The following is a 24,882-nucleotide window of genomic DNA, read 5'->3' as shown; positions in this document are numbered from 1 at the left end:
TCAAGTTAGCGACAAGGTGGCACCCTTTCCATATCAAACAATATTGCCCGACGGGACGTACGACAAAAAGAGAAAACGGGCGCGCCGGTTGAAACGCCAGATAAGAAAATTAATTTCAGATCCATGGAAACAGGATCTAGAACAGTGTCGAAGAAACAAAAAATCAAGTTACCGACAAGGTGGCACCCTTTCCATATCAAACAATACAGTCAAACCCGTTTATAGCGAACTGCAATATGCACAGCGATTAGTTCGATATATCCAATAGTTCGATATAGCCGAACCCGACTATAACGAGCTTATCGTTACGAGTTCGCAATTCGCGGGAGCCCACCGCCCCCTCCCCAACTCCGCCATCCACGTATGCAGAAACGGACACAGTAGAGTAGCCATGACCAGACCAAAATAACCCATTTATTATCAAAGCTACTTTCCGCGTTTACTGTCCACGTTGCAAAAAAAAAACGGTGATTTTTGTTTTCACTTTCGTTTTAGCGGCTTCAACTAGTATAGCATTCTCTACGCGAAACATTGTTTGCACCAGTTCGAGTCCGTCTCCTCAAAAATCTAAGAAGCATTGGCGGAGCACATCGACTGCCGAAAGCGCTTCATTATAAGCGTCGGACGGATTTCACTGGCGACATCATCGGGAACGTTGGCGAGCTCTTCCCACAGTTCACCGATGCTGCTGTTTTGGTCCGCACTCACTGACTGGGCGAGTTCCGTCGCGAGTCCCGCGCATCGGAAACAGTTCCGGAAAGTATTGGGCGTCACGTCGCTCCGTGCGAGGCGCAATGTCTCAATCGCGGCCAATCCACATCTCAATCGCCGCTCCGAGATCATGCATTTTGGCGGCCATTCTAGGCGCCCAGAGTTCGGTATATCGGATGTGAACTTCGTTATAAGGAATATGTTTCCCATGTATTTCCGTAACTGAATTATTTTTGTTTGATATATAGCATAATTCGCTCTATCCGGGTTCGTTATAGCCGGGGTTGACTGTATTGCCCGACGGGACGTACGACAAAAAGAGAAAACGGGCGCTCCGGTTGAAACGCCAGATAAGAAACCGGAATCGGCCACGCGCGATTACAAAACAAACAAAACGAACCCTAAGGGATAATTCGCGGAAATATGAAAATTAAAAGCACAAGGACGTCCCAAAGCTTTTTTTACACGCGAGCCTGAGCCCAAGGTAATACAAGTTTGCAAACAGGTAATGAAGCACCGCTACAAACTGACTGATATGGCAAAAATCCGGATTTAAGATAGCCTTGTACAATTCTAGGTCCACGATGCTCTCAAAAGGGTACATTGCTTTTTCCCTTCTCGCACACAGTGCATTTCCACACTGCGACACACCTATATACGAAGCTGAAATCTCCCGTTGCTTGCCTTGGAATGGCGCCCCTCCATTTATCACACAGCTGCCCGTCGCTCGGTCAACAGAACAAGGAAACATTTTCTGTGGTATCGTTGTACAAGGAACGACATCCCGGGCCGCAACACATGTTCGGCATCGTCGTTGCACTACTTAAGTCGCATCGCAAGAGCGCGATATGCACGATTACATTTTTTTTCCCGCACAAAACAAACACAACTCGTCGCGGCTCCGCCGTTCGAGCCAGCGCAACGCCGCCCGAGGAGTGACCTCGATGAGAGGGTGGCGCCACGGCGCGGCGGCCAAACGCAGCATATGAAGCTCTCCCATTGAGTTACGGGGGAGTTTCGTGACCAGTAAAGCATTGAAGGACTCTGGCCATACCCAGATGACGGCGTTAAATAGACGTGGATGCGAAATTCGTCTGCTTAAGCTGCATCAACTTAGGGTTCGCACAGAAATGGCATTGTCATGTCTGTCAAGTTTCAATGCGACACATATAAGGTTCATTAGTAAAAACTTTGACGTGAGTTGCAGAATGGTTTGCTGAAGGGCCACTTGGTGCATTTTACTATGAAAGAAAACAGCGCAAAATATTGTCCACTCTTTTGCGCTGTCTTTCTTCGTTTGACATGGGTCTTTTCTGGATACCTATTGACTACCAAAATTACAAAAGCAAGCTCCTTATATTGAACACTGATCACCATTGCTTCGGCATCTAGGAGGGACAGTTCCTTCACGTCACATGTGCACTGTCCAAAATGTTCCACTAACCCCCATCTTCCTCATCTGTTTTCCGGGGATAACGGAAACTGCTGGACGCCGTGCACTCGGTACTAGCTTTGCAACTCGAGTATCCGCGTTAACTATCGCTAAGAAAATAATCTAAGTACACCCGTAAAATTTTCCGTTAGCTTCAATAACGCCTAAAGCTTCTTGTCTTTTTTGCTTCCACCCAATACTATATATTGTGGGCGCCTATTTTGTAATGCACGGTTTATTGTTCAACACAAGGTATCCATGAAGTGGGCTAATCACCATCCATTGGTAGGACAAGTTCCTCACCAGTACACATCTATTATAATCATCATTTGAACATCATCATCATCGTGAGCCCCGGGGTTCTGTTGAATCACCACCTGCCTGGATAAACGGAGCGACCGGTCAAGCTGCCTACTTGTGCGGACTCTCCTGCCTCTTTACAGTATAATATATCGTGCAATGAAGACAATAGCGAACGAACGAAGCTGTACATACCACACGAGTAGTAACGGACACGTCTGTACACGTTATAAGCACGCCGGCGTAAGCTTAGCGAGCCTCGCTGTGGAAATGACCCCTTATCACAAGCGCAGGCGCCGCGGAATGACAAGCAGGCATTCGGATCCGCCAGCATGAAAGCTGCGTCTGTGCAGACGCCGTCCCATATGCCGGAGTGAATATGCTGTTTAGTGGGCGGATGGCATGCAGCCGAGTTCGTCGTGCCAAGCAGGTGGTTGTAGAAGGGGATACTGCGTGGAATTTTTATTGTTTAGATGGCAGTGGCACTGGTTTAGCGCCGAATGGTGACACAAAGCAACTTAAGCTGGATTCACGGCGGCCGTCAGGCGGCATGTAAGTTAATGCGGGTAGGGTGACGGGTGGAGACAACTGCGTCGTCTGCTACGGAAGCCGCCATGTTGAGTCCCGCCGGTGGGGCAGCGCGCTGCAAGCACGGGGATGTGCTATCGGATTCTTATATGCACACGCATTCCGTGGCCACAAACCCCTTCCAGAGTGAAGGAGAACTTATCAGTGGGCTTGCTTGTACGTCTTAACAGTGAAAACACTGCGCTAGCTCAGTCGACAAGACGAAATAGCGGGGGAAACACGGCACATAGAGACGCATCCGTGCACTACCGCGTACGTGCGTCTCCCACTTTTTTGTTTTGTAAACTTAAGTAAGCGAAATGTCTCTACACTTTTAAATGTAACATGCATAATAATGCATCAATGAGGCTCGCTTCTTGATCGTTAGTTTTGGTGTTAAATCTCATCTGCGAAAAAGTTGCGTCTTATAAGTGCATTCGACAGGCAAAGACTTCGCGGGAGAGGCATGTTACATGAATCACTCTGTTTTTCCACTAAGTCTGTCTGATTTCGCAGTTAACTGATATTATTCATGAGCGTTCTTTGCCGAAAATCACAGACGGAAAAAGCATAATACCTTCTATATGAAAGATAATGCGCAAATGGCGAAGCGAGGACACTCAGTTGTTGTAATAGTGTATGTAGTTGTTTCTCCAAGGGGAAAACAAAAGCTAAAAGTGAATGAACGAAATAGCAGAGGCTTATCTAAAGCACTGCGGTTTATGCATAAAGAAGAAAAAAGAGAAATCTGCCAAGAAGCCCCATTAATGTACAACGCTTTGTAACTGAACAAAAATGCCTAATCGGCGAAGGCATTTAATAGGTACAGTAAATAGATGCGCAGCATGCAGAAGTTAATTTTGGGGGAGGGGGTGGACATACCACCAAAAATGGAGGCGGAACTTGAACGAAAACTATCATACAAAAGGAAAATCGATTCACAATTAAAAGTAAAATAATTGGGGATCGTTTGGTAAAAAGATAAAAACAAACACAACCAAACAAAGCGAGAAGTCATGAAATATAATTCACGGGGAACTGATTACGACAGTAAGTCTCCCAGTTTGCTACACACAGCCACGTCTCGTTATAATGCTCAAAATGATGCAATGAAATCCCAAAAGGTGTGTGGTTCAGCACCTTCACTTGACAAATTAAAAGTATTGCACAAGATACCACCACAGAAACATGGGGTTTGTTAAACAATGAATTCAGCGGCAAGTATACAGTGCCCAGTTGTGGGCAGTGCAGCATGTGATACAAAACCAAAACAACCATTCCGACGAAGCAAAACGAGCTTGTCAACACGTTTATTACCAGCGCGTGGGCTCTGTGTCGCAGCCTGACAGCAGAACCATGGTTTGTAGCATGAATTGTTGAATGCAGTCAATGCAACAAATAAGACACCAACACAATAATTAAAAGGAAATCAAAGAGACCGTGAAATACTTCAAGGGAACATATATATAGGCAAAACTGTACAACACACAACTTTACAGTTTTCTATTTACAATATCAAGCTAGAAGTCTGGAAAGTTCAGGGCAAGTTCACTCCTGCGCACGTCTTGCTTGCGTTGCCATCCACTACTCTTTTGGCAAATTGACGAATGTGTATGCGCAGCCGGAGCCTTGCAAAGCTTGCTATAAGCATCTTCTCTACGGTTTCTTTGTGTTGTTCACATGTTTGCAGATTGCATCGCGACATTTTGCTGAGATATGTGGTCACGACCTGAAGTGGTGACTTAACTGTGAGCACGCTGTCCGTCCACGTAATGATTCCCCTGAAAAGCTCCTCACAATACTTCAGCGTGCGCATAACAGCATCGCTTAAATAGTGGAGGTTGTTGCCATGGCGAACGTACTCCTTCAGCACGGTCAGATAGGAATGCTCGCTGATGCAAGTCCCCAACACTGCAGTCTTGCAATGTTCGCATGCGCCAACCGCCTTTATGGTGTCTTTCAAAAGAAACCCGCCGATGTGAAACAGGATGCCACAGTCCACTGACGACAGCTCCTCGATGAAAAGGATTTCATTGTCGTCAATGGCTTCTGCTTCAGCTTCGGCGTGCTCTTGCAGACCCTTGAGAGCAAGTCAACCAGAAATTGGCCATCGTCGACATCGTAGCTTGTTGTCGTTGGCGTGTACAGAAATTGGCTAACGCAAACAAGCTTCACGGCACACTTCATGTCATAAGCATTCGGCACTGGTTTCCTTAGGCGTATGACCGAGAACAGGTTTTCGAGGCAGTCCTGGAGTATTCTACCCGTTAAAAAGTACTCGTAGCCTTCACTCTTCAAAATAATGTCCTGAAGCTGAAGGAAGACTGTAGTGGCTATCAATTAGCCTGCTTCAGACGGCTTCCACTGAGCTGAACCTCCTGCCTTCATCCCTTGCATGGTTTCAACCGACAGTTTCAGAGTGTCGATAGCCGAGTAGTACTTGTCCATATTTTGGAGACTTAGAGCGGTAGACGGATGTCGTGAGGACATAATGGTGTACCATTTCGACACGAGCTCCAAGAACCATGCCGTAGTCTCCGCTTTTGGTTTCAAAACTTTCTGCTTTATCAGGTATCTGATCGCAGCAGGAGTGTCTCGGAAAAAATGCACAGCTACTCCCACTTTCATTTTTGAAAAGTGGCCCTTACTAACATGAACTTCTGACAGCTTCGGTGCCACTTTCAGTTCTTTGTCGCTGTCATGTTCTATGACAGAGCGTACGTGCTTAATTTTTACTTTATTGGAGGGCAAACTACGCTCCTTTACAGCCGATTTACTCAGAGTGAAGACTTCCGAATTCAGAAGTTGGCCCCTGATATTCTTAAGCACATGTGCAGTGTCCGCACTAAAATAAAATTTCTGATCTTCAAGGCAAGGGTGTGCAATAGAACAGACAGTGCGAGAATCTCTGTGACTCGAAAAGCCCAAATCTCGCCACATCGCGCGGTTGGACGCTCCCATATCACAGGTCACAACCCGAATTCTTAGTGAAATGTCGTGACAAGGACGAACAATTTGGAGAACGTACTTCTTGAGGGTGTTGCCATCGACGTGGCTCCCAGTGAAATGGTACGCAATTACCTGCTTGCACCTCTGCGTCAGGCCGCCCACCATGAACACCAGTGCACGTTGTGCGGGTTCGTCTGGTCTTAAGGGCGAAGTTGTCCCGCCAAACACGACGTCTGCAGATCGATCTAACTCGTACCCCTCTGCAATCTCCATCTCATCCAAAAAACAAAGCGCAGTCCTTCTCCACATCTTCCATGGTTTCAGCTTTTAACTTCAGCAGCTTTACTACATCAGTTAGGATTCCTGGCATCAACTCCAGTCCGGGAAGGCGCCTTGTGAGGGCCCTATTGGATGGAAGGGGGTATCCAAGCTTCCTTAGGGTTTCATACCCAGTCGTTCCACACGACAGCTTAACCTTAAGCGCTTGCTGGATCCTTTGCGGCGACCAAGTGTTCCCCTGGTTGCCTTTTCGAGAAAGTGATTCTACTTGATCCTCGTTCAGAAACTTCATTCGCTCTCCCGTGTTCTCTACGTTACTTTCAAGCTTCTGAACTTTCTTTTTAAGGCCCTGAATGGTTGCATTTGCCTTGCTGTGAGCGTCCTGAAGCTGGCCGTATTTTCTCGTCACGTCTGCGAGCTGCTTATTAAGCTCTGCGCATGAGCTGTGGGCCGATTGTACGTCGCGTACATCAATGCACAGCGGGGCAGGGGACGAACTTTCCGCAAAGCTAAATTGTCCCCAGTGTGTTGCTTAGGCTCGGTGCTGATGGACTGCAAACTTGTTATGGAGGCATTCCGCTGCTTCTTGTCAGCGATCCTGACGTTTCCCCGCACGTAAGGGATGAGACACCAGTTGTAGATGTTTCGTCATGAGTCGGCAAGGCTCCTTCACAGGCGACAGATTGCACAGGTCTTGTTCTTTCCTTAGGTGGCTTCCTCGGCTTTGGAGAAGCTAAAACAATGTAAACCAAAATATATAAGATACAGATACCGAGGATACAGAAAATAACATATGGCAGTGATATTGTTCTGCATTATTAATTACTATTATCATGCAATCACATACACTAAAGCAACCGAATCTAGACTATGTCATTCAACTATGTCATTCGAGTAAAAAAAGCTTCGTATGTAAGGAACTATCGCTAATTCCTGTCGAATCAGCAACAAGGTGTTCAAGGTTCTCGATCGTCTGAAAGTTCATGAATTTAAGTCCTATTCAAAGCATGTCTTTATTAACAACTATGCATTATTCTATTATTCTACTATGCAACTATTCAGAGTCGCCTTGCCTACTGCGTTTCATCATGGGTAAATACATACGCTACCCATCGAGAACCTGCTTTTTTTTAAAAAATGAGGCACTCTGGCTCATAACATTTTCTCCTTTCTATCTAATTTTATGCCCCTGTACTTTAATTTAAGTGTGCTCTACGTAAACAAACTATTCAGTGTAAAGATCTGTGTATTTATGTGTTGCTTTGTTCAGAACAACCTATCTATAAGGGGTCTTCACGGGAGCATCTCAACAATCAATCACACCTAATTCTCTGCTCGCTTCACTTTTGTAATTCTGGATAAGGCAAGCTTTAGCAATGACAAACTTACTGCAAAATAACTTGGTGTGCCAGCGTGGAGCTCTATGCCCGGTGAAACGAAGTCAAATTCTACGGTTCATTCACTTCATGAAATAAATATTTAAAATATGCCCAAATTTAACACGAAATATTGCACTAACTCCTTAATCCCGTTTTCCTTTGTATCACTGCTGTTGAATGTTTTTTCATATGGATTTAATAAATTTTCTTTGATAGCTATTGTTAAATGTTTGTGATGGTGTAATCACTGTTTAATGTTCAAAAAACCACTTTGAGTGCTTGCTAAATTTTTGTCATTCATTGCGTTATTAACGCGGTCTACCAGACAGTTTTTACTGTTTGGAACTTTTTATATTTGTATCGATTTCAGTGCGTGCGCACTACGAAATACTTTACAGAATGGTGACCGAAAGTGCCAATTAACGCCTTAGTGTCAATGAAATAAAACAATATATAAGAATTGAGGACAGCAAGTTTAGCTGCGTAATTACAGTGCCAAATATTACAACGACTTACCTCAGAACGGAAACACTGTCGGCACAGCATTTGGCTTTAACTTCTTCCAGCCGTCTGCACGATTTTGTTCGAAACAATTCTCCTCGAAATGAGCCTGTGGGAAATGTTAGAACAAAAAAAATGCGTGAAGCCTATAACATAGACGTAAAGCGAACCTCAACGTATGATTCCTTTCATGCCTAGCTCAATTCTAAAATATTCAGCTATGGCCCAAGCACAATGATGGCTTTCTACAGCCCCATAATGCAAGCACATGGCTTTCTCGCTCACAATGACAACTTAAGAACGGCACCAGAAGTTGCCGCTGTGCCTTGTCACCGTAGCCGGATGTTCCTCCAAGCGGCGCAAGTAGGGCGTTACTGGGAATATTTTGAACATGGTGTGAGCCGTTCCCGTGATTTTTTGGTCTTAATATGCTTATAAACGACTCCAGTGACGGCAAACAAACTGCGTGAGACAAGGCAGACGATATTACGCATTCATAGCAAACCCCTTTCAAAACGCGCGCGCATTGACATCACGGGCCCGGCGCTTTGGCGGAGTGATACACTACATGAAGTGGTACCGTTCTTATGTTGTAACCGAGTATAATGCGTTTACTACTCCGGGGCAAACAGAGACATCCCAGCCTCGTCCAGTGTTGTACAACGCAAACGTGCAACACGTGTTACTACAATGCAATAGTTGTCACTACATGCATGCGAACGAAGTAAAAGAGAGCGAAATGAGGCTCGCAATACTCACACTGCACACGCACGACGCCTTCGTAGGCGTCCACTTGTCGCGTCTTACGTTTACGGTCCACTGCAGTCTCCTTTTCGGCTCTGTTGGAAACTTAAACATTCGCCAACCATTCCTGCAGTGGTTTGTGCACAGAGGCACGCAGCAACCAGGCATTTTGAGCCGCTAATCGCGGCCAGACAGCTACAGCACGTCGGCGGTTGCGCCGCAGGAGCGGGGATCGGAACGGCGGTCGGTGGCTCCGAAAACCGGTCGAGGCGGCGAGGGGCCCTGCAAAGGATGTCTCCATGTCTCCCTCCGCCTGAGGCGACAACTGACCTTTAATGGTTGAAGCTGCATGGGGATCTGCAACAATGTCGCAAGGGGTACCGCACAGGTGTGGCGGATAACTGGGAAAGCGCTTGCAAGAGTGCCGAGAAATCCTTCCCGGTGTAACTGGAGGAAATGAGACGCGTTCATGTAGGAATTAGTAGCGCATAGCACGCATACTGGGAAGGTTGAGAGGAATTCGAACCACAACCAGCGCGCGCGTTTTCTCAACTTTTTTCCTAAGATTTCTAAAACGGGGGAGGGGGAGGAGGTGGAGTAAACTGAGCCCTGGGGGCTGATGTCTGGGCACCCGCCGGTGCAATGTTTCCTCTAGTCCGGGATACTCTGGCCTGCGCTGGCATTCCTAAAAAACTGTATCCAATTGTCTTAGAGAAGTGGATGGTCAGGCGCGAAGCTCTCGGAAATAACAAAATTCAGTAAATATACGCAATATAACAACGTTAAACAGCACGCAGGAGTCTGCAACTAAACCTTGCACCGCCGTCGCGGACACACACATTACTTGCTCGTGAGATAGCATCAGGGGCTCCGGAACCGTGCGGGCAGTGGCGGCAGTCCCCAGAGGAAAAAACTGAGAGAGGAGAGATACATGGGGCTAAAATGAGACGAAACCTGCGCTCACACCGAAAAGGATGTGCGTACATCGCACTGCCGATCGCCCGCTACTTCAAATATGCCGCACCGAACACTAAAACTCTTCACCTATTGCTGTCGGTGGTTGTGGGTGCCCTTTGACAGTCGTACAGTGGCAATGTTTTGATTGATGACGCGAGGCGGAAACAGTGCCGGCGCCCGAAGAACGGGAGAAAAAAAGAAGGAATCGCCTGTATAAAAACTGGCCGCGTATCTGCTCCTTTCGTTGCAAATGTCGTCAAAAGACGATAGTCTTTATCGACTTTTGCCAAGTAAATGCCTCCCTTCGCTTTACCGCTCACCTCTCATGTTGTTCCTCTTGCGTCGCGCTCCTCCCAAGGTAAAGACGCCAAAGGTTTGCTTAAATCATTTTAAATTTCCCGCGTTCCACTGCTCCAAACCGGGTGTCTCGATGCGAACGCTGCCGTACGGCGAAGACGCGCGTTAATCGAGGCACCCTACTTCAACGTTTATAGAACCGCGTTTCCCTACTCCACGTGCGTTGCAAGCAGAACGTGGAAACTATCTAGTGGAACCTTGCGTAACTGTTGCCAGTTGATTTCTTAAAATGGCGCCAGAAGCTATAGTGGCGCTGGCGACAGCAGGCGACGGCGGAGTGAATTCTTTTTCTGCAGTTCATGAAGTATTTAATTTCGCAAAAGTCAAGCATGTTTGAATTTTTATAAAGGAACACTGCAAATATCACTTCTGTATTGATTTGTTGTCTCATATTTGCGTAATGTCTTGTTCTACTTCAACAATGTTGACAAGTATGAACATTACACCGGACGAAGGCGGGTAGATTTAGCTGTGACTATATAAGACTATTGCGCAGGCATTGTTTTGCTTTGGCCGGGTGGCTGATTCGAGTCACAGACAGACAGACGGACAGACATACAGACACACAGACATACAGACAGACCAAAATTTCTGGGTTTAAGTAGCCCAAGAAAGACTATCGTCTTTAAAAATGGCGGCTCTCGCCCACCTTGGCCTAGCTTCCAGCGACATCCGTGGAACACCTATCTTCCACGGGCGTCATCTCGATGCGCCTTCCTACACCGACCTCAACCGAGCAAACCTGTCGTTGCTCACCTGCACTGTGTGCCAGAATCACTGTAAAATCGCACAATTTACTTCTATGCATCCCCCGGTGCTGCTAAAAGGAGCGCGCGCCCCAGACAGCTACTTTCTGCGCTGGCGTGCGGAGACCAAGGAGGAGTGCTGCACATATATCTGCCGGAAGTGGCACTGAGTGTCGCGCGCTCTGTGTCGCTCTCTGGGCGCTGCCCGGTGCCTATATGCGCGGGCTGGCAGCCCCGCTTTTCCTCTAGAGTCACTAGTAATAACTCTACGCGTCAGAGCGAGGCTCCGTGGAGCAAGGTGGAATCACGTGATCCAGCTTAGTACGTCACACCAGGGTACTTCAGTTGAAGAATCCAGCTGGTCACGCTCGCGACGACTGCCGTGCCCGTGTCTCCGCGGTGTTACGATTCAGCGCACGTGACCGCAAGATGGCTGCACCGTCGAACAGCTCTGTTGTGCGGTGAAGCCAACTCTTTCCGCTCAGCGGACTGGTCATTGCGGGCCCTAGACCCTGACGCTATTGAAGCGGCTAAATCCGGTTTGCAGTGATTCGTATCTCCAGAGTCCTTCAATGCTTTACTGGTCACGAAACTTCGGCGCTCGCTTCATATAGGGACCGCGCGCGCCACTACAGGCGCCAAGGTCATCCAGCCGCCGCGCGTGCGGCGTATTGGCCAGCTCTTGGAGTCCAAAAGCTCGCTGCTTTTGGTGTCTGCGCGCTGATTAAGTGTTTTTTTTTTTTCGTAGTAGTTATTATTGTGTTTATCACCTGACTTCAATGGGGTTTTATTTTTCTAAGTAAGTTACCGTAGACTTAGGCCGCGAACGGCAACGGCTTCTGTGTGCTCTGTCTGCGCGCTGATTAAGTGTTTTTTTTTCGTAGTAGTTATTATTGTGTTTATCACCTGACTTCAATGGGGTTTTATTTTTCTAAGTAAGTTACCGTAGACTTAGGCCGCGAACGGCAACGGCTTCTGTGTGCTCTGGCACAAGCGCTGCGCCGTCGTGTTTACGGATTTTAAAATCTATTTTGCTTCTTTTCTTAAAGCAAGGTTGTAATTACCACATATACGGTAGCTGTGTAGTCACGGACTGCTGCGGGCCTATCGATAATACAATTAAAAAAACTGAAAGAAACCAAGTACGCGTCGTTCAGACTACGCTTAATGAATCTGTTGATTGCTCTGGAATGCACAGAACGGTAAAAGAGATAGCCCAATAGTATTGTCGTTTCGATGAGTGGGTACTATACTTGTGAACATCTAAAAATGCTGCAGAAACGCGAAGGATAAAAAACGAAGAGATATAAGTTGCACCATGTGTCTTTCTGCTTCCACGCTTTGCAATCCTTGCAAAAACAGGAAGCGAAAAAAGAACAATGAAACTGATTTTATCCCACGCAACAAAAAATTTCAATGTTACGAAGGGAGACAAAAGAGCGCGGTCCAGCGTACAAAAAATTAATTTTTTCGCTCTGCGATGTGCAGCACTCGGAGGAAACAGAATATTGCCACGTAGCCAAGAACGACGCAAAGCTTTTCTGAACGCAGCGAGCTAGAGATCTCCTGTACTACAAAAGACTAGAATGAAACATAAACGTCGAAGAAGCAGTCCGCAGTGTGACGTGAACAGATGAACGTCGGAGCTCCGAGGTTGCGGAGACAAGGTGCTAGTCACCTCCCGAGGCCTCCAGGTCGCTGCGGCCTTCTGGGCAGCCGCCACCGGCCCATAAGGGGGAGCTCTTTCAATAAATGTTATTTCTCTCTCTCTCTCTCTCTCGATAAAGTGAGTTGCGCGGCGTTTGCTATGCATGCATTGCTCGTGGAACGTTATTAATTTCAGATCCATGGAAATAGGATCGAGAACATTGCCGAAGAAACAAAAATCAAGTTAGCGACAAGGTGGCACCCTTTCCATATCGAACAATATTGCCCGACGGGACGTACGACAAAAAGAGCAAACGGGCACTACGGTTGAAACGCCAGATAAGAAACCGGAATCGGCCACGCGCGGTTACAAAACAAACAAAACGAACCCTAAGGGATAATTCCCGGAAATATGAAAAGTAAAAGCACAAGGACGTCCGAAAGCTTTTTTTATACGCGAGCCTGAGCGCAAGGTAATACAAGTTTGCAAACAGGTAATGAAGCACCGCTACTACCTGACTGACCTGACAAATCCGGCTTTAAGTTAGCCTTGTACAACTCTAGGTCCACGATGCTCTCAAAAGGGTACATTGCTTTTTCCATTCTCACACACAATGGATTTCCACACACAGTCGCACACTTATAATCGAAGCTGAAATCTCCCGTTGCTTGCCTTGGAATGACGCCCCTCCATTTCTCACACAGCTGCCCGTCGCTCGGTCAACAGAACAAGGAAACATTTTCTGCGGTATCGTTGTACAAGGAACGACATCCCGGGACGCAACACATGTTCGGCATCGTCGTTGCACTACTGAAGTCGCATCACAACAGCACGATATGCACGTTACATTTTTTTCCCGCACAAAACAAACACAACTCGCCGCGGCTCCGCCATTGGAGCCAGCGCAACGCCGCCCGAGGAGTGACCTCAGTGAGAGGGTGGCGCCACCGTGCGGCGGCAAACGCAGCATATGAAGCTCTCCCATTGAGTTACGGAGGAGTTTCATGACCAGTAAAGCATTGAAGGACTCTGGTATCTCCTAACACACGCCGCTCGCCGAGATATCCCCTTCCTCTTTCTCTCAGACTCAGCGTGCTTGCTTCCACGGGACCGGGAGAGAGCGTTGTGTTGTGTCGTGTGCAAAGCACTGCGAGAGGTGACTGACTGTTGAGGCTGTGGTTATAAACGCTTGCTCGCCCAAAGCGCCGCTCATTCGGTCTTACACATCAAATCATGCTGTCACTCTGTATGCTGTAAGCACGCCTACGGGCTGCTGTACCTGTATCGTCGTTTATTTCTCGCCATGAAGTAAATCAGTTACGTTTTGTTGTGCTCGGCTCTCTGGTGGTCGTCTCCGAGGAGAACTCTATTGCATTACCGCTCGTCAACCATGCTACCACGGCGTTGGCAGAGGCACGTCCTGGAACGCCGCTCCGGATGCAAGAGCGGCCATCCCTGGATGTGCACCTCCTACGCCCAAGCGTGAAAATTATACCTACTCCCTCGGGAAAGAATACGGATCAAGAAATCGCTGTTGGCTCCAATGACACGGTGAGCTACCATGCTATATACTGCCTTTTTTGCTAATACAGCCCAAGGTTTAGCATTGAATTTTTCACATAAACGTGTTAGGGAGCAAACTAGACAGACAGTGTTGATCTCCTCTCCCGGCAGGGGAAAAAATAAAAAAAAAAAAAAACATTTCACCTGCCCTTCGCCTCAGAGTGGTTCTCAGAATCCGCATCCTCATTTGCGATGAGTTTCCCCTCCAAGAGTCAAAATGTTGGCATTGAGTATGTAGCAGCACTCTGAACGGTTACCTTATGGGTGTTTTGGATTCGCTTACAAAGAAGATCATTGTTCCTGAAGAAGAAAGTGTATGACAGCTGCATCATACCGGTACTCACCTACGGGGCAGAAACTTGCAGGCTCACTAAAAGGGCTCAACTTAAATTGTGAACGACTTTGAGAGCGATGGAACGGAAGGTGATAGGTGTAACATTAAGGGACAAGAGGAGAGCAAAATGCATGTTAAAGACATATTTGCTGAAGTTAAGAAGAAGAAATGGACGTGGGCAGGGCACGCAATGCGAAGGCAAGATGACCGTTGGGTAACAGAGTGGATCCTTAGAGAAGGCAAGTGTGGCAGGGGGCCGCAGAAAGTTAGATGGGCAGATGAGATCAAGAAGTTTGTTCCACATCTGCAGACACAAGCTCTTCAAAAGGCTATGGAACCTCTCCGGTCTCTTTGTTGCAGGCCCAAGCTTCATATTCAGGGCAGTTTTCCACAGGGTCTTCCACATTAGGCCCCTCTTAAATCGTGCCTCTTCTAAATCATGAGCAAGTTACTCAAGGGAACTTGAAAAAGTCATTACTCACAGTGCTTCTGGTAACCATGTCTCTTGTATGCAATGTTGCCAATGTGGCAAACATAGGAAAACCAACCAAACAATTTTGAGATGTCTCTTATACTCGAATATCCCTTGTATCAGTGTCTCCTGTAATGACGTTCTATTGTACTAGTAGTTTGTTATATTATGCTTTTTGTTCTTCTGAAACATCGGGCATGCAAAAAAAAATGAATGCAACACATACACAATTACATTGTCATGCGTATAATCAGTGTAGGAGCCCAAAGACAATGCCAATGCCAAATAGCCTGTTTGGCAGCACCCACTCTGAGTAGGTACGAGTCATTCGTGTGGAAGTACATCATTGTCATCAAGATGACAAGTATCATCAATATCTAGCCACAAAGACATGATGGACAGTCTTTGTTAGAGCATGTTCTTTGGGTAAACTTTCTTTTGGACTGCACTTAGGTGCCAGGCATAAGTTTTTCTGAATAAAACCAGTGTCCTGTTCTCTCAATCAGCAGTTACATCGTGACAATTTTATGTTGAGCTGTTAAAAGATAAAGACGAAAAAAGAGCCTCTTACCACACAACTTTGATTTATATGTATAATTGTAACGCTGCATTTGATTGTATAACATCAGGACTTTGCTATAGTTTTTCATGTAGCGCTTTGTGTTGTGTTTCTTCCTTCGTCATCGTTTTCAAGTAGCGCTTTTACAATCATGAATCTGTACCAACAAGCCCAACTGGCAGTTCTTCTAAAAAAAGTCTGTTGATGACAAAGTACTTGGCCACAGAAGTTTCATAAACCATTTATTTACATTGGAAGACTTAAGTCACATCAGTGTGAAAGCAAAAAGCACTTGGGGATATCAAATATGCTAACTATGGCAAATGATCTTTAATCCAAATGCCATTAAATTTAACACCTCAGCTAAATAAAACTGTCGTGACTATCCCAGAAAATGTGGACCCTAGTTTCCTTTCGATTTACTTGACATACTATATACTAAACACTGAGTTTTGTCTTCAAAAATTCTCTGTTGAAATAGGGCAAATCTCCACCTTTTATTTCTTCAGAATAAAAATAGAAATAAAAATCAGTAACGCACTGTACAAAGATAGAACAATCATAAAACAGTAAAAAGAATCAATCACAGTACATAAAACATAGCAACCAACGCTGCCTCTTCTTGCAACAATTAATTTTACTTGTGCACACTAAAAAACCCAAACTCATCTGTATAAAGCACTAAAAAATATGTAAAAAAAAAACATTCAAAAGTAAAAAGCCACTCACCGTAACAACATCAAGCAATAAAATTTCCAAGACAGTTCATCAAATCGCAGGGTACAGAGCCACACTTTTGTCAAATGTCCCAGATAAAAGCCCATTCCAAGACAGTCCACAAAAAAAAAAAATTCTAAAAAAGTTAAGCCTTCCCTTACTACGTGGTGCTTAGAAAAAAAATATACAGCATGCATTCATGTGAGGTCAGCCTGCAATGATCGTGGATGATGGCTTGAGGTTCTAGAGCGAGGTACTGGTTTTTGCGGTTACACACAAGCATCAAAGCGGAATGTACAAGAGAAATGTCGAGTACGAGTCAATCGAAGTACGCTTCTTGGTCAGAAGCGACGAAGAAGCGGTAGATGCGGCCCGATATGGCTGGTCCCACACGCCGCGTCGACTCCAGCACTCCCGCACCTCGCCGGACCTGCGCATGCATCGTTGGATTACACTGTGTAGAGAAGTCATGACAATTGACTGAATGGAGTGAAAAAAAAAAAAAAAAAAAAACGGCATCAAACTTTTGGCCACCAAACCGTGATCCACGCTTTCCCATTCATTGAAGGGGTACGTTGGGACTTTTTAAAGTGGCACTCTTTTCTTCTTGGTTGGGAAACTCAATATCTCAAGTTTTTTCGTATGTAGCAGGTGTGGAAGCAGGCTTGAGCCTTTTGGAGCAGCTCAGGGAGCAGGAATAACGCTGTTTTGGAGCAGCTTTGGAGCAGTTTTGGAGCAGTAAGTTTGGGAGCAGTTTTGGAGCCCCAAAAGGTGAATTTTGGAGCAGTGCGAGTCTGCTTGGGAGCAGATTCCTACCGTCATACACAAGTTACTCGCCATTTTTCATTTCTGGTAAATGCAACAAAAATCAATGCATTTGCTCAACATTCTATCAATAGCAGGGAGGCCACTTTTTCGACAAGTTAGAAAAATACACAGTCACTTACAAATACACTTACAACAATATTGAAGAGCCGCAAAACCGTCATTGTTATAACCAGTAATTGTTATATAACAGGTTTGGGCAGAAAAGGTTACTTTTGTGAGCATTCAGTCGTTTTCACACAGTATTCACAAAACGAAAATGTAACTGCACGGCTGACCACCGAGACTTAGCCATGCATTTGCCAACAAATCCCATAGGGTCCCTAAAAAAGACCACCGTCTTTCACATAGGAGGAAGCGAAATCCTTGACTTTTTCTTTCTGTTTTAATGATTGGCAGATTGCATGTTACTAAAGCGGAGTGGTTTTCTGCATTTTTTAACATTGGCAATCAACAGTACCCGTTACCCTTCTGCAGCTTTATTGTGACCTAAACAGCATTTGCAGAGGTGCCCCTTGCCTCTCTCATTTCCTGGGCCAGATGGCAGCAGAAGATAAGAGGGGCAGTCAGGAGGTCTCTTCCTTCAGGGATAGCATGGCGTATAAAAGGCACCAACTTTTGCCGAGTGTTGGAAAGGTAGACGATGCCGCAGCTTCTTTTGTGCTTAAAGTCATGCCCGGTCACACACAATGCACCCAGATCTCTCACAGATCCTCAAATGCTATACTTTACGTAGGCTCATACTGTCAGGGTCAATTGTTATAACCAATAATACGGAGAATGACCACTGTAATAAGTGGTTTATTTTACCATATAACATAAAGCGAAGTTGATGGTTCATTGTTATATCCAATAGATTGTTATAACTGGTATCGTTATAAGTGGGTTGGACTGTACATTCCCAGAATGCACCACGGCTGATGACCAAGAAAAAACTAGAGATAAGCCATGCTTACTCAAGACAGGTGAAATTCAGTCGTGAGAAACAACCAAGACAAAACCAGAGCTAGGCGGAATGGTCTGTCTTGCACCTAAGATAGGTTTCCCTTCATTCTACAGCTAAGGGGACTATAGGAGGAAAGAAAAAAAAAACGTGAGGAAGAAATCGAGAGGAAATAAAGTAAAAACAATTAAATGTTCATGCTTACACTATACACACACAAAAAATCCAAACGTATTATTAGCACTATTGACCAAGTATGTATTATACATTCTTCCATATAAGCAAAAATACTCTGAACTGCGCCATGTTTATCTAACTAATGAACGTACCAGTGTCTATCAACTTTTTTCGAGTGAAAGCAGCGGGCTTACCAGAGGGAGAACAAGAGAGGGGCGCGACCCGCCCCACACACACAACCCCGCAAGAAACAGGTGGTGTTGGGCAAGACAAACCTATGGAGCTGATCCCTTCCAGATAGCTGCTAGCTTAACAGAGTCTCTCCTCTCGCTTGAGCCAGGGCATGGCCTGTTATCTCGTCCTGTTTGACACGGCATGGTGGCATCTAGCCATAGGAACGGCAAGCGCACTCGCGACAAGATAAAATGGCGAGGGTCCGACTGAACAATAAGAGCTACTTTACTTTTGCTTTTTACACTAAGCAGAAAGAATTTGAAACGACGGCTGGTGACGACGCATGCATGATGGTGCAGTGAAGCTGCATTTCGGGGCAAAGTTCGCACATCACCTACACCCCAAGGTCACTCCCAAGTATCGTGAAACCACGCCGTTACTTAGAGACCAGGAAATTGTGATGAGTGATTCCAAGTGTTAGTCTTTTAGAGAGTTTGCTGGAGTGCGCCACGTTGTGAAGTCCCTACTGCTCCATGCTCAATGCTATTGGCATTGAGCATCACCTTATGGTTGCCTCCCGACTTGTGGCGCTGCTTTGGAGCAGTTTCGGCGCAATACTGCCTTTTGGAACAGGATGGAGCAAGACAAGCGGATTGGTGCAGCAAAGCGCAAATGGGACAGCACTTCCACCCCTGATACAGTTGAACCTCGTTATAAGAGACACTGATGTAAGAGACAAATGGGTATAACAGACACTATTCACCCACATGGTTGGCTGCCCTATCTTTCCCATTAAATCGACCTCTTTTATAACAGACATCGGATGTAGAAGATTGGTTATAAGGGACAAGTCATCCTTGAAGTTTAATCAATAATCTCGCTTGTAACAAACATTTTAACTTCAGATGCAGTGCTACCAGTCACTAATTGCAGTTGCTTCCATTGTGGAAACACAGGGGGACAACAGACGCCTGCAGTCGCTATTTATTATAACTTCAGCAAACACACAGTGGTTCAGCCAGCTATAAAATGACAATGAGAAGCCCTGCCAGTGGAAATGCAACTGACAGAAGTGGTTGAAGCTTACTGCCATCCATTGAATGGAGCACGATCGCACATGCGGGCTCTCCCACTCGCGTAGCTCCAAATCAAGAAGCACTGCAGATGTTGAGTCCTGCAAGCATAATGAATAGCCTGAGCACACAGCGGAAGAAGCTGTGCACTCTGGCTATTCATCAGGCTTGTGAACTCAACATCTACGATTCATCTTCCACAAACAAGGAAAGGAAAAAAAGCTTGCGGAATCGGTTGTAAAAAACAGTGTAAATACAGTCGTGAAGCAAACAAAGTTTCATAAATTCTTGGGCCAAACATACATTAGAATGAATCTTTTGCAACATGCTGTAGCGTTCCTTTGAGCTTATTTTAGTCATACGGTGCCCGCATTGAACTTTGGTCTGATTAGTGAGTGAAAACATGGTTCCCTGCTTATAAGAGACATCTCGTATAAGAGACAGAAACTGCTCCCCGGTACGTGTCTCTTATAAAGGGGTTCAACTGTATAGCCCCAATAGTGCAGAAGTTTCAGCTGCCTTAGTTTCGTATTTTTTTCGACTAAGGCCCCTTAATTATTTGACACTTTAAGAAAAGAAAGAAGACAGCCTTAGTGCATGGGAAATTTGTCTTTTCTTCTTTTCTTTAATTTCATGATCTAACATTTCTAACTTCTTTTCATTTGTAAGTTCTCTTCAAGCAGTATCAACCAGATACAAGTGAGCATTTCATTAAGCACAGCAAAGAACATGGGCTTCCAAAATTTCACGCTTCACCCTTAACCACAACAGCCCCGGGAAAAGGAATTGAAAATATGGGGGTATCCCGTTTACACGGCTTTCCAGACTGTAGTACCCATTCTCACATTGCGGACTTCGCAGAACAGCCCAAGAATGTTCAAAATGTGATACACAAACTTGTACACAATTGTGGACACAGCACTTCACACGATCATGCAGTTATTCTGCGTGCTTAGGCTAACAAACGTAAGCAAATCTCCTCTAACAGAGCAGTGTTAATTCTGTCAGTCATTCAGCATAGTAACGAACAGTATTTTTTCTTTCATTCTAATAAGGTAATTCCAATGACACATATTTCGATAACCAATTGAAACACTACCATGTCAACTGCCATGTTGTTCAACTACAATTTAGCACATTCAGTACTGCTGACTTGAACATTAGACCTCCTGCTGTAGTCTCATTAACCAAAGTCTCAGTTATCACTTTAAACCCTAATGGACAAATTACAAGATTGTAGACCACAAGTGACCAACATCTGATACAGCGCTCTCTGGCAGCTACGTCTTGCAGAGTTCTTTTGTTGCACTGCAAACTGCAAAACGTACCATACACAGTGGGCCGGTGCACTAATTAACTTTTCACCATATTTTGAACCCCAAAGCATCAAACACAAAGTTGTAGGTCACATTTTGAATCCGACGCAGTTCTGTCAAACACCATACCTTGAGTGTCACTCTTTGTTATAGTGTTGCAAAGTTAAACGCACTAATATGAAGCACACCCCATCTAGCGTGCTGCTGCCATACGGCCATCTCTAAAACAAGGGCGGAACTGCCTAATGCCATGTTTTTACCGGAGCACTCTAATCATCTGAGTCAAAGCTACCATATTATCAAGTCACTTTGCGAACTACCGTACTTACCTGATTCTAACGCGCACCTGATTTTCCTGGCAAGAAAAAAAAAAAAAAAAAAAAAAAAAACTTGCACCTCCGATTGTAACGCGCACGAAACGGTTCGACCCAGACAAACGAATGCGAGAGAAACAGGCGATTTATTTCCCAAAGTAATCTCACTCCTCGTCACTCTCCGCTGACCACAACATCTCGTCCTCGGTGCTGTCAAGCGCATTGGCGATGCCACACTTCTGAACGAACGTTCAACCATGGCCGATAGGATCGTGGCCCACGCCTCGCACGCCCATCCCGCGAGCTTCTCCAGAGGTGCACGCTTCAGCCGACCGCTCGTTTTGAACACGTGAGAGCCGTTGCTGCCATTGCTATTATAAAGTGCGCAAGTGGAACGATTTAAAGATTTGTGAGAATTCCAATAGACAACCCTAGGCGCCTATGCTTCCTGCGTCCGAAAAATCATTGCTAAAAGGTTTGGCGCCGTCTTGAGATGGTGATGGCGATGGGTGGGACGAAATTTTCGCTGTTTTGGCAGTTTCGGATTCGTATCCGATTCTAACGCGCATGCGATTTTTCGACCTATTTTTCCGGAAAAAAAGTGCGCATTAGAATCGGGTAAATACGGTAGCTCCACAACAAAGCCCATACATGATTCTATTTCCATTATGACTAAGCCATAGGCGTGTACGAATCCTAGAAACTTTCAAATACTGAAGTGAATAACGCACCATTTGAATCGGCTTGAAATCGGCTGGAACTGCTTGAGAACTCTCAAACACTTTTGCAGCATTCCGAAGGTCAAAAATGCAAAGGGACTGGTTTTTCGATGAACTCTGTTACAGTAGCCGATGATGAGACGACACAACACGTGCGCAGACAGGAATGTGTCCAAAAAGGGCCACCTGAGACCAAGCTCTGAGGGACTGAGTCTTCCCTGACGTGCCAGCGGTTTACGTCACCAAATAAGGCGGCGCCAGAGGCTGTGGCACGGAACAGAATCAAGCCCAGGGAATGAAAATTGCAGCGCGTGTGGTTTGTAACATGTACGACATCGGCTGTGTTGCATGAGTGTTTTCCGGTTGTGTCTCTCCTAAAAAGTGAATAATTCGCTCTAGGGAGCTAAAAAAAGTTGTCTTTAGTAATTGAGTGTCTCTTGTAACCGTGTCTCTTGTATGCGATGTTGCTGACAGGGTGTGAGACCAATCAAACAATTTTCAAATGTCTCTGATAACCGAGTGTCTCTTGTAACGAGGTTTTACTGTATTGCCTGCGTTTTCTCATGTGGTTCATTTAATGTCGCTGCAGTGATTTATAAGCAGAATAAGTCTGAAAAATCACCGAAACGACTCGCGTCATGTTCAAAATACTTGCAGTAAGGCGTGCTCTGCGCAGTGCAGAGGAACAGCCAGTTGCGGTGATGCGGCGCAGTGGCAACTTCCGCAGTCGTTCTTAAGTTGTACTCGAGTGTAGCACAGTTAGTACAGCGTAGGGTTGTTACTGTGTCTTCACTTTGGTAGTGTTCCACTTATTTTATTTAGTTATGGAATACCAACATGCCCAGGACACTACCCTTATTACTGTGGAGACCTGGACTCAAATCCCATCAGACCACACGTATTTCTTATTTAACTCTGCACAGTGGCGTGCATTTTTTCAACAGGAAGAACAACAGCTTTTTTCCGTAGAATGCGGCACTTCAAGCTTCCGCCTTAAAATTACTCCCATACACCTTCTAGTGCATCAGCACCGTCTGAACTGGAGACCAATAATCCATTTGATTTGATTGATTGTGGGGTTTAACACGGCGACGCAACGCAGGCGATGAGGTGCGCCGTAGCGAAGGGCTCCGGATTAATTCCGACCACCTGGGGATCTTTAAAGGGACCCTGCAACACTTGCCATCGACTACTAGTAATGTGTTTTGGGATAAAGTCTATTGTCCCAGAAATTTCCTCCCTCAAGAATTATGAAAATCCGTTCACAATTAACGAAACTACGCGCGATGAGAAATCGCGCATAATCGTTCCCTCTCAACTCGACCACGGAACGCGACGAAAGCTGCGCGCTCTCTCCCGGAGAGGGGGGCGCCTCGCGGCGTTCTCTTCGGCGGTCTTCGATATATCACATGCCGGGTAGTTTTCCCCTTTTCTCCGCAACACGGAGGGGCCTATTTCCGGTCTGGTGCCACAAAAAAGCAGGCATCGGTGCCTGCTCGCAAGTGCGCGCTCGGGCTGGTAGGGCGTTTTTGAAGCAATAAACGTTTGTAGTCGAGTGGTCCCGTTGAAAAGGAAGTATTGAGCTCATCACTCAAACTCCGCGCGCACTCAAAACACAAAAGAAACGGCAAAACTGTGCCTACAGGTTCAGACATAGAAGAGGTTCGTACACACCGATGACGACGACGGAAATGGGAGAATCTAGCCGCGAAGTTGACCAGTGACAGCCGATCGGGCAGCCATGGCCTATGTGACGTCCCTCAGGCCATGCATAATGAGGACAACTGAAGAGAGAGCGGTTGGTTTTTCCGCGTCTTTCACATCGATTTGCGCGCTCACCGCTTCACGTGCACGTGTAATATTTGGCTCAGGTATTCCTTGCAGTGTAATCTAAACGTCGCGCAGGTTTACTTGCACTGCTCAAAAAGTGTTGCAGGGTCCCTTTAACGTGCACCGAAATCTCGTACACACGGGCGTTTTTGCTTTTCGCCTCCATCAGAAAAGTGGCCGCCGCGGCCGGGAGACCAATAATCCAGAAACAAAAGAGCAGCTAAAGGAGTGGTGTGCCATGGAGAAAAAAAACGACCGTCTCACGTGCATTTCTTTTTTTTTTCATAACTTCCGTGTCAAGACTTGGCAGCTGTGGGTGTTGCTTGAAGTGAGCAAAAGCAATGAGGGGCACAGAAGTTACGAAGGTCACATGTGGCCAATAGAAGATGAGCAGAAAGTTGCTTAGATCCGCCTTTAATATGAGAAGAATTTGACTTGCAATAGTATCTGTGAAAAGCAGCCATATTACTTTCACAGAGCATTTTGTTTTTGTTGCAAATAAAATTTATTTCTAATTTGTGCATGGTCCGTGCCTAGAAAATAAGCCTTGAAATTAGAATGAACAAGTGCAGCTGTTACGTGGGTTTATAAAAGGCTTATCATGAAATGTGGCCCTCAAGTAAAATTCTAGCACAAACTGCAGTGTGGTACCTTTGAAAAAAATCATCAACGGTGTCGCTGTAATGTTGCAATCATTTTGGAAAGGCTCGTTTGCATGTGCTTACCTGGATATCTGCAAGCAACGCCTCGCCAGCAGCTTTATGCTCGCACGCTTGATAGGCCTGGTAGAGAGAAAGAGAAACGAGAGCGTCAGTTGACATCTGCGAAACAAGCCAGAACGACATTTGAGTCAAGGTCGAAGCGAACCCAAGCCTAGGACATGTCCGAGTCACGTAAGTACGCGAGTTGGCAACATAGTCGAGTTGCTAGGACGAACACAGTTGCCCGCGTCAGGCCAACTGAGAAAATCTACCAAAATTGAGAAGTCACCATAAAATCTAATTTGGGAGAGCATTTTGTTTTGCATTCTGCAAGATACAGAGAAACCACCTTGTAAAATGTTAGGCACCCTTTTAAATCAAACTAGTAGCTGTTAAACTTTAAAGTTTACTACATGACCATTTAGTATTTTAGGGACTTCGCCCTGTCCTCATTAAACTGCTGTGGTCATTTATTCATTCTTTCTGTGCAATACAAGATTCTGTACCATAATGGTGCTTAAAGGAGCCATGAAGACAGAATACAAGTTTGTTTTATTCGAAAGATTTCGCATTTTATAGTGCCCCCAGCGCTTGT

The 24,882-nt window shown here is 45.6% G+C and overlaps 2 protein-coding genes across 2 annotated transcripts in view; both read right to left on the bottom strand.

Moving 5' to 3' along the window:
* The window catches only part of LOC144140020 (monocarboxylate transporter 14-like), a 77,478-nt gene extending 74,740 nt beyond the window's left edge, over positions 1 to 2,738 (bottom strand). The window contains exon 1 of the mRNA XM_077672233.1: positions 2,639 to 2,738. The gene's annotated coding sequence lies outside the window, so the exon portion shown is untranslated. The remainder of the gene's footprint in view (positions 1 to 2,638) is intronic.
* Positions 2,739 to 15,735: 12,997 nt separating this feature from the next.
* Positions 15,736 to 24,882, bottom strand: part of LOC144140019 (structure-specific endonuclease subunit EME2-like) — a 58,893-nt gene continuing 49,746 nt past the window's right edge. The window contains exons 11-12 of the mRNA XM_077672232.1: positions 24,312 to 24,368; positions 15,736 to 16,645 (exon numbers count right to left, since the gene is read on the bottom strand). Coding sequence (XP_077528358.1) covers positions 16,535 to 16,645; positions 24,312 to 24,368 — 168 coding nt within the window. The 3' untranslated portion in view covers positions 15,736 to 16,534. The remainder of the gene's footprint in view (positions 16,646 to 24,311; positions 24,369 to 24,882) is intronic.

Source organism: Haemaphysalis longicornis, unplaced genomic scaffold (genome assembly GCF_048455015.1).
Source record: "Haemaphysalis longicornis isolate Haplotype H1 unplaced genomic scaffold, Haemaphysalis longicornis Haplotype H1 scaffold_5, whole genome shotgun sequence".
Classification (NCBI taxonomy): domain Eukaryota; kingdom Metazoa; phylum Arthropoda; class Arachnida; order Ixodida; family Ixodidae; genus Haemaphysalis; species Haemaphysalis longicornis.
This window is presented reverse-complemented; position numbering and strand designations above follow the sequence as displayed.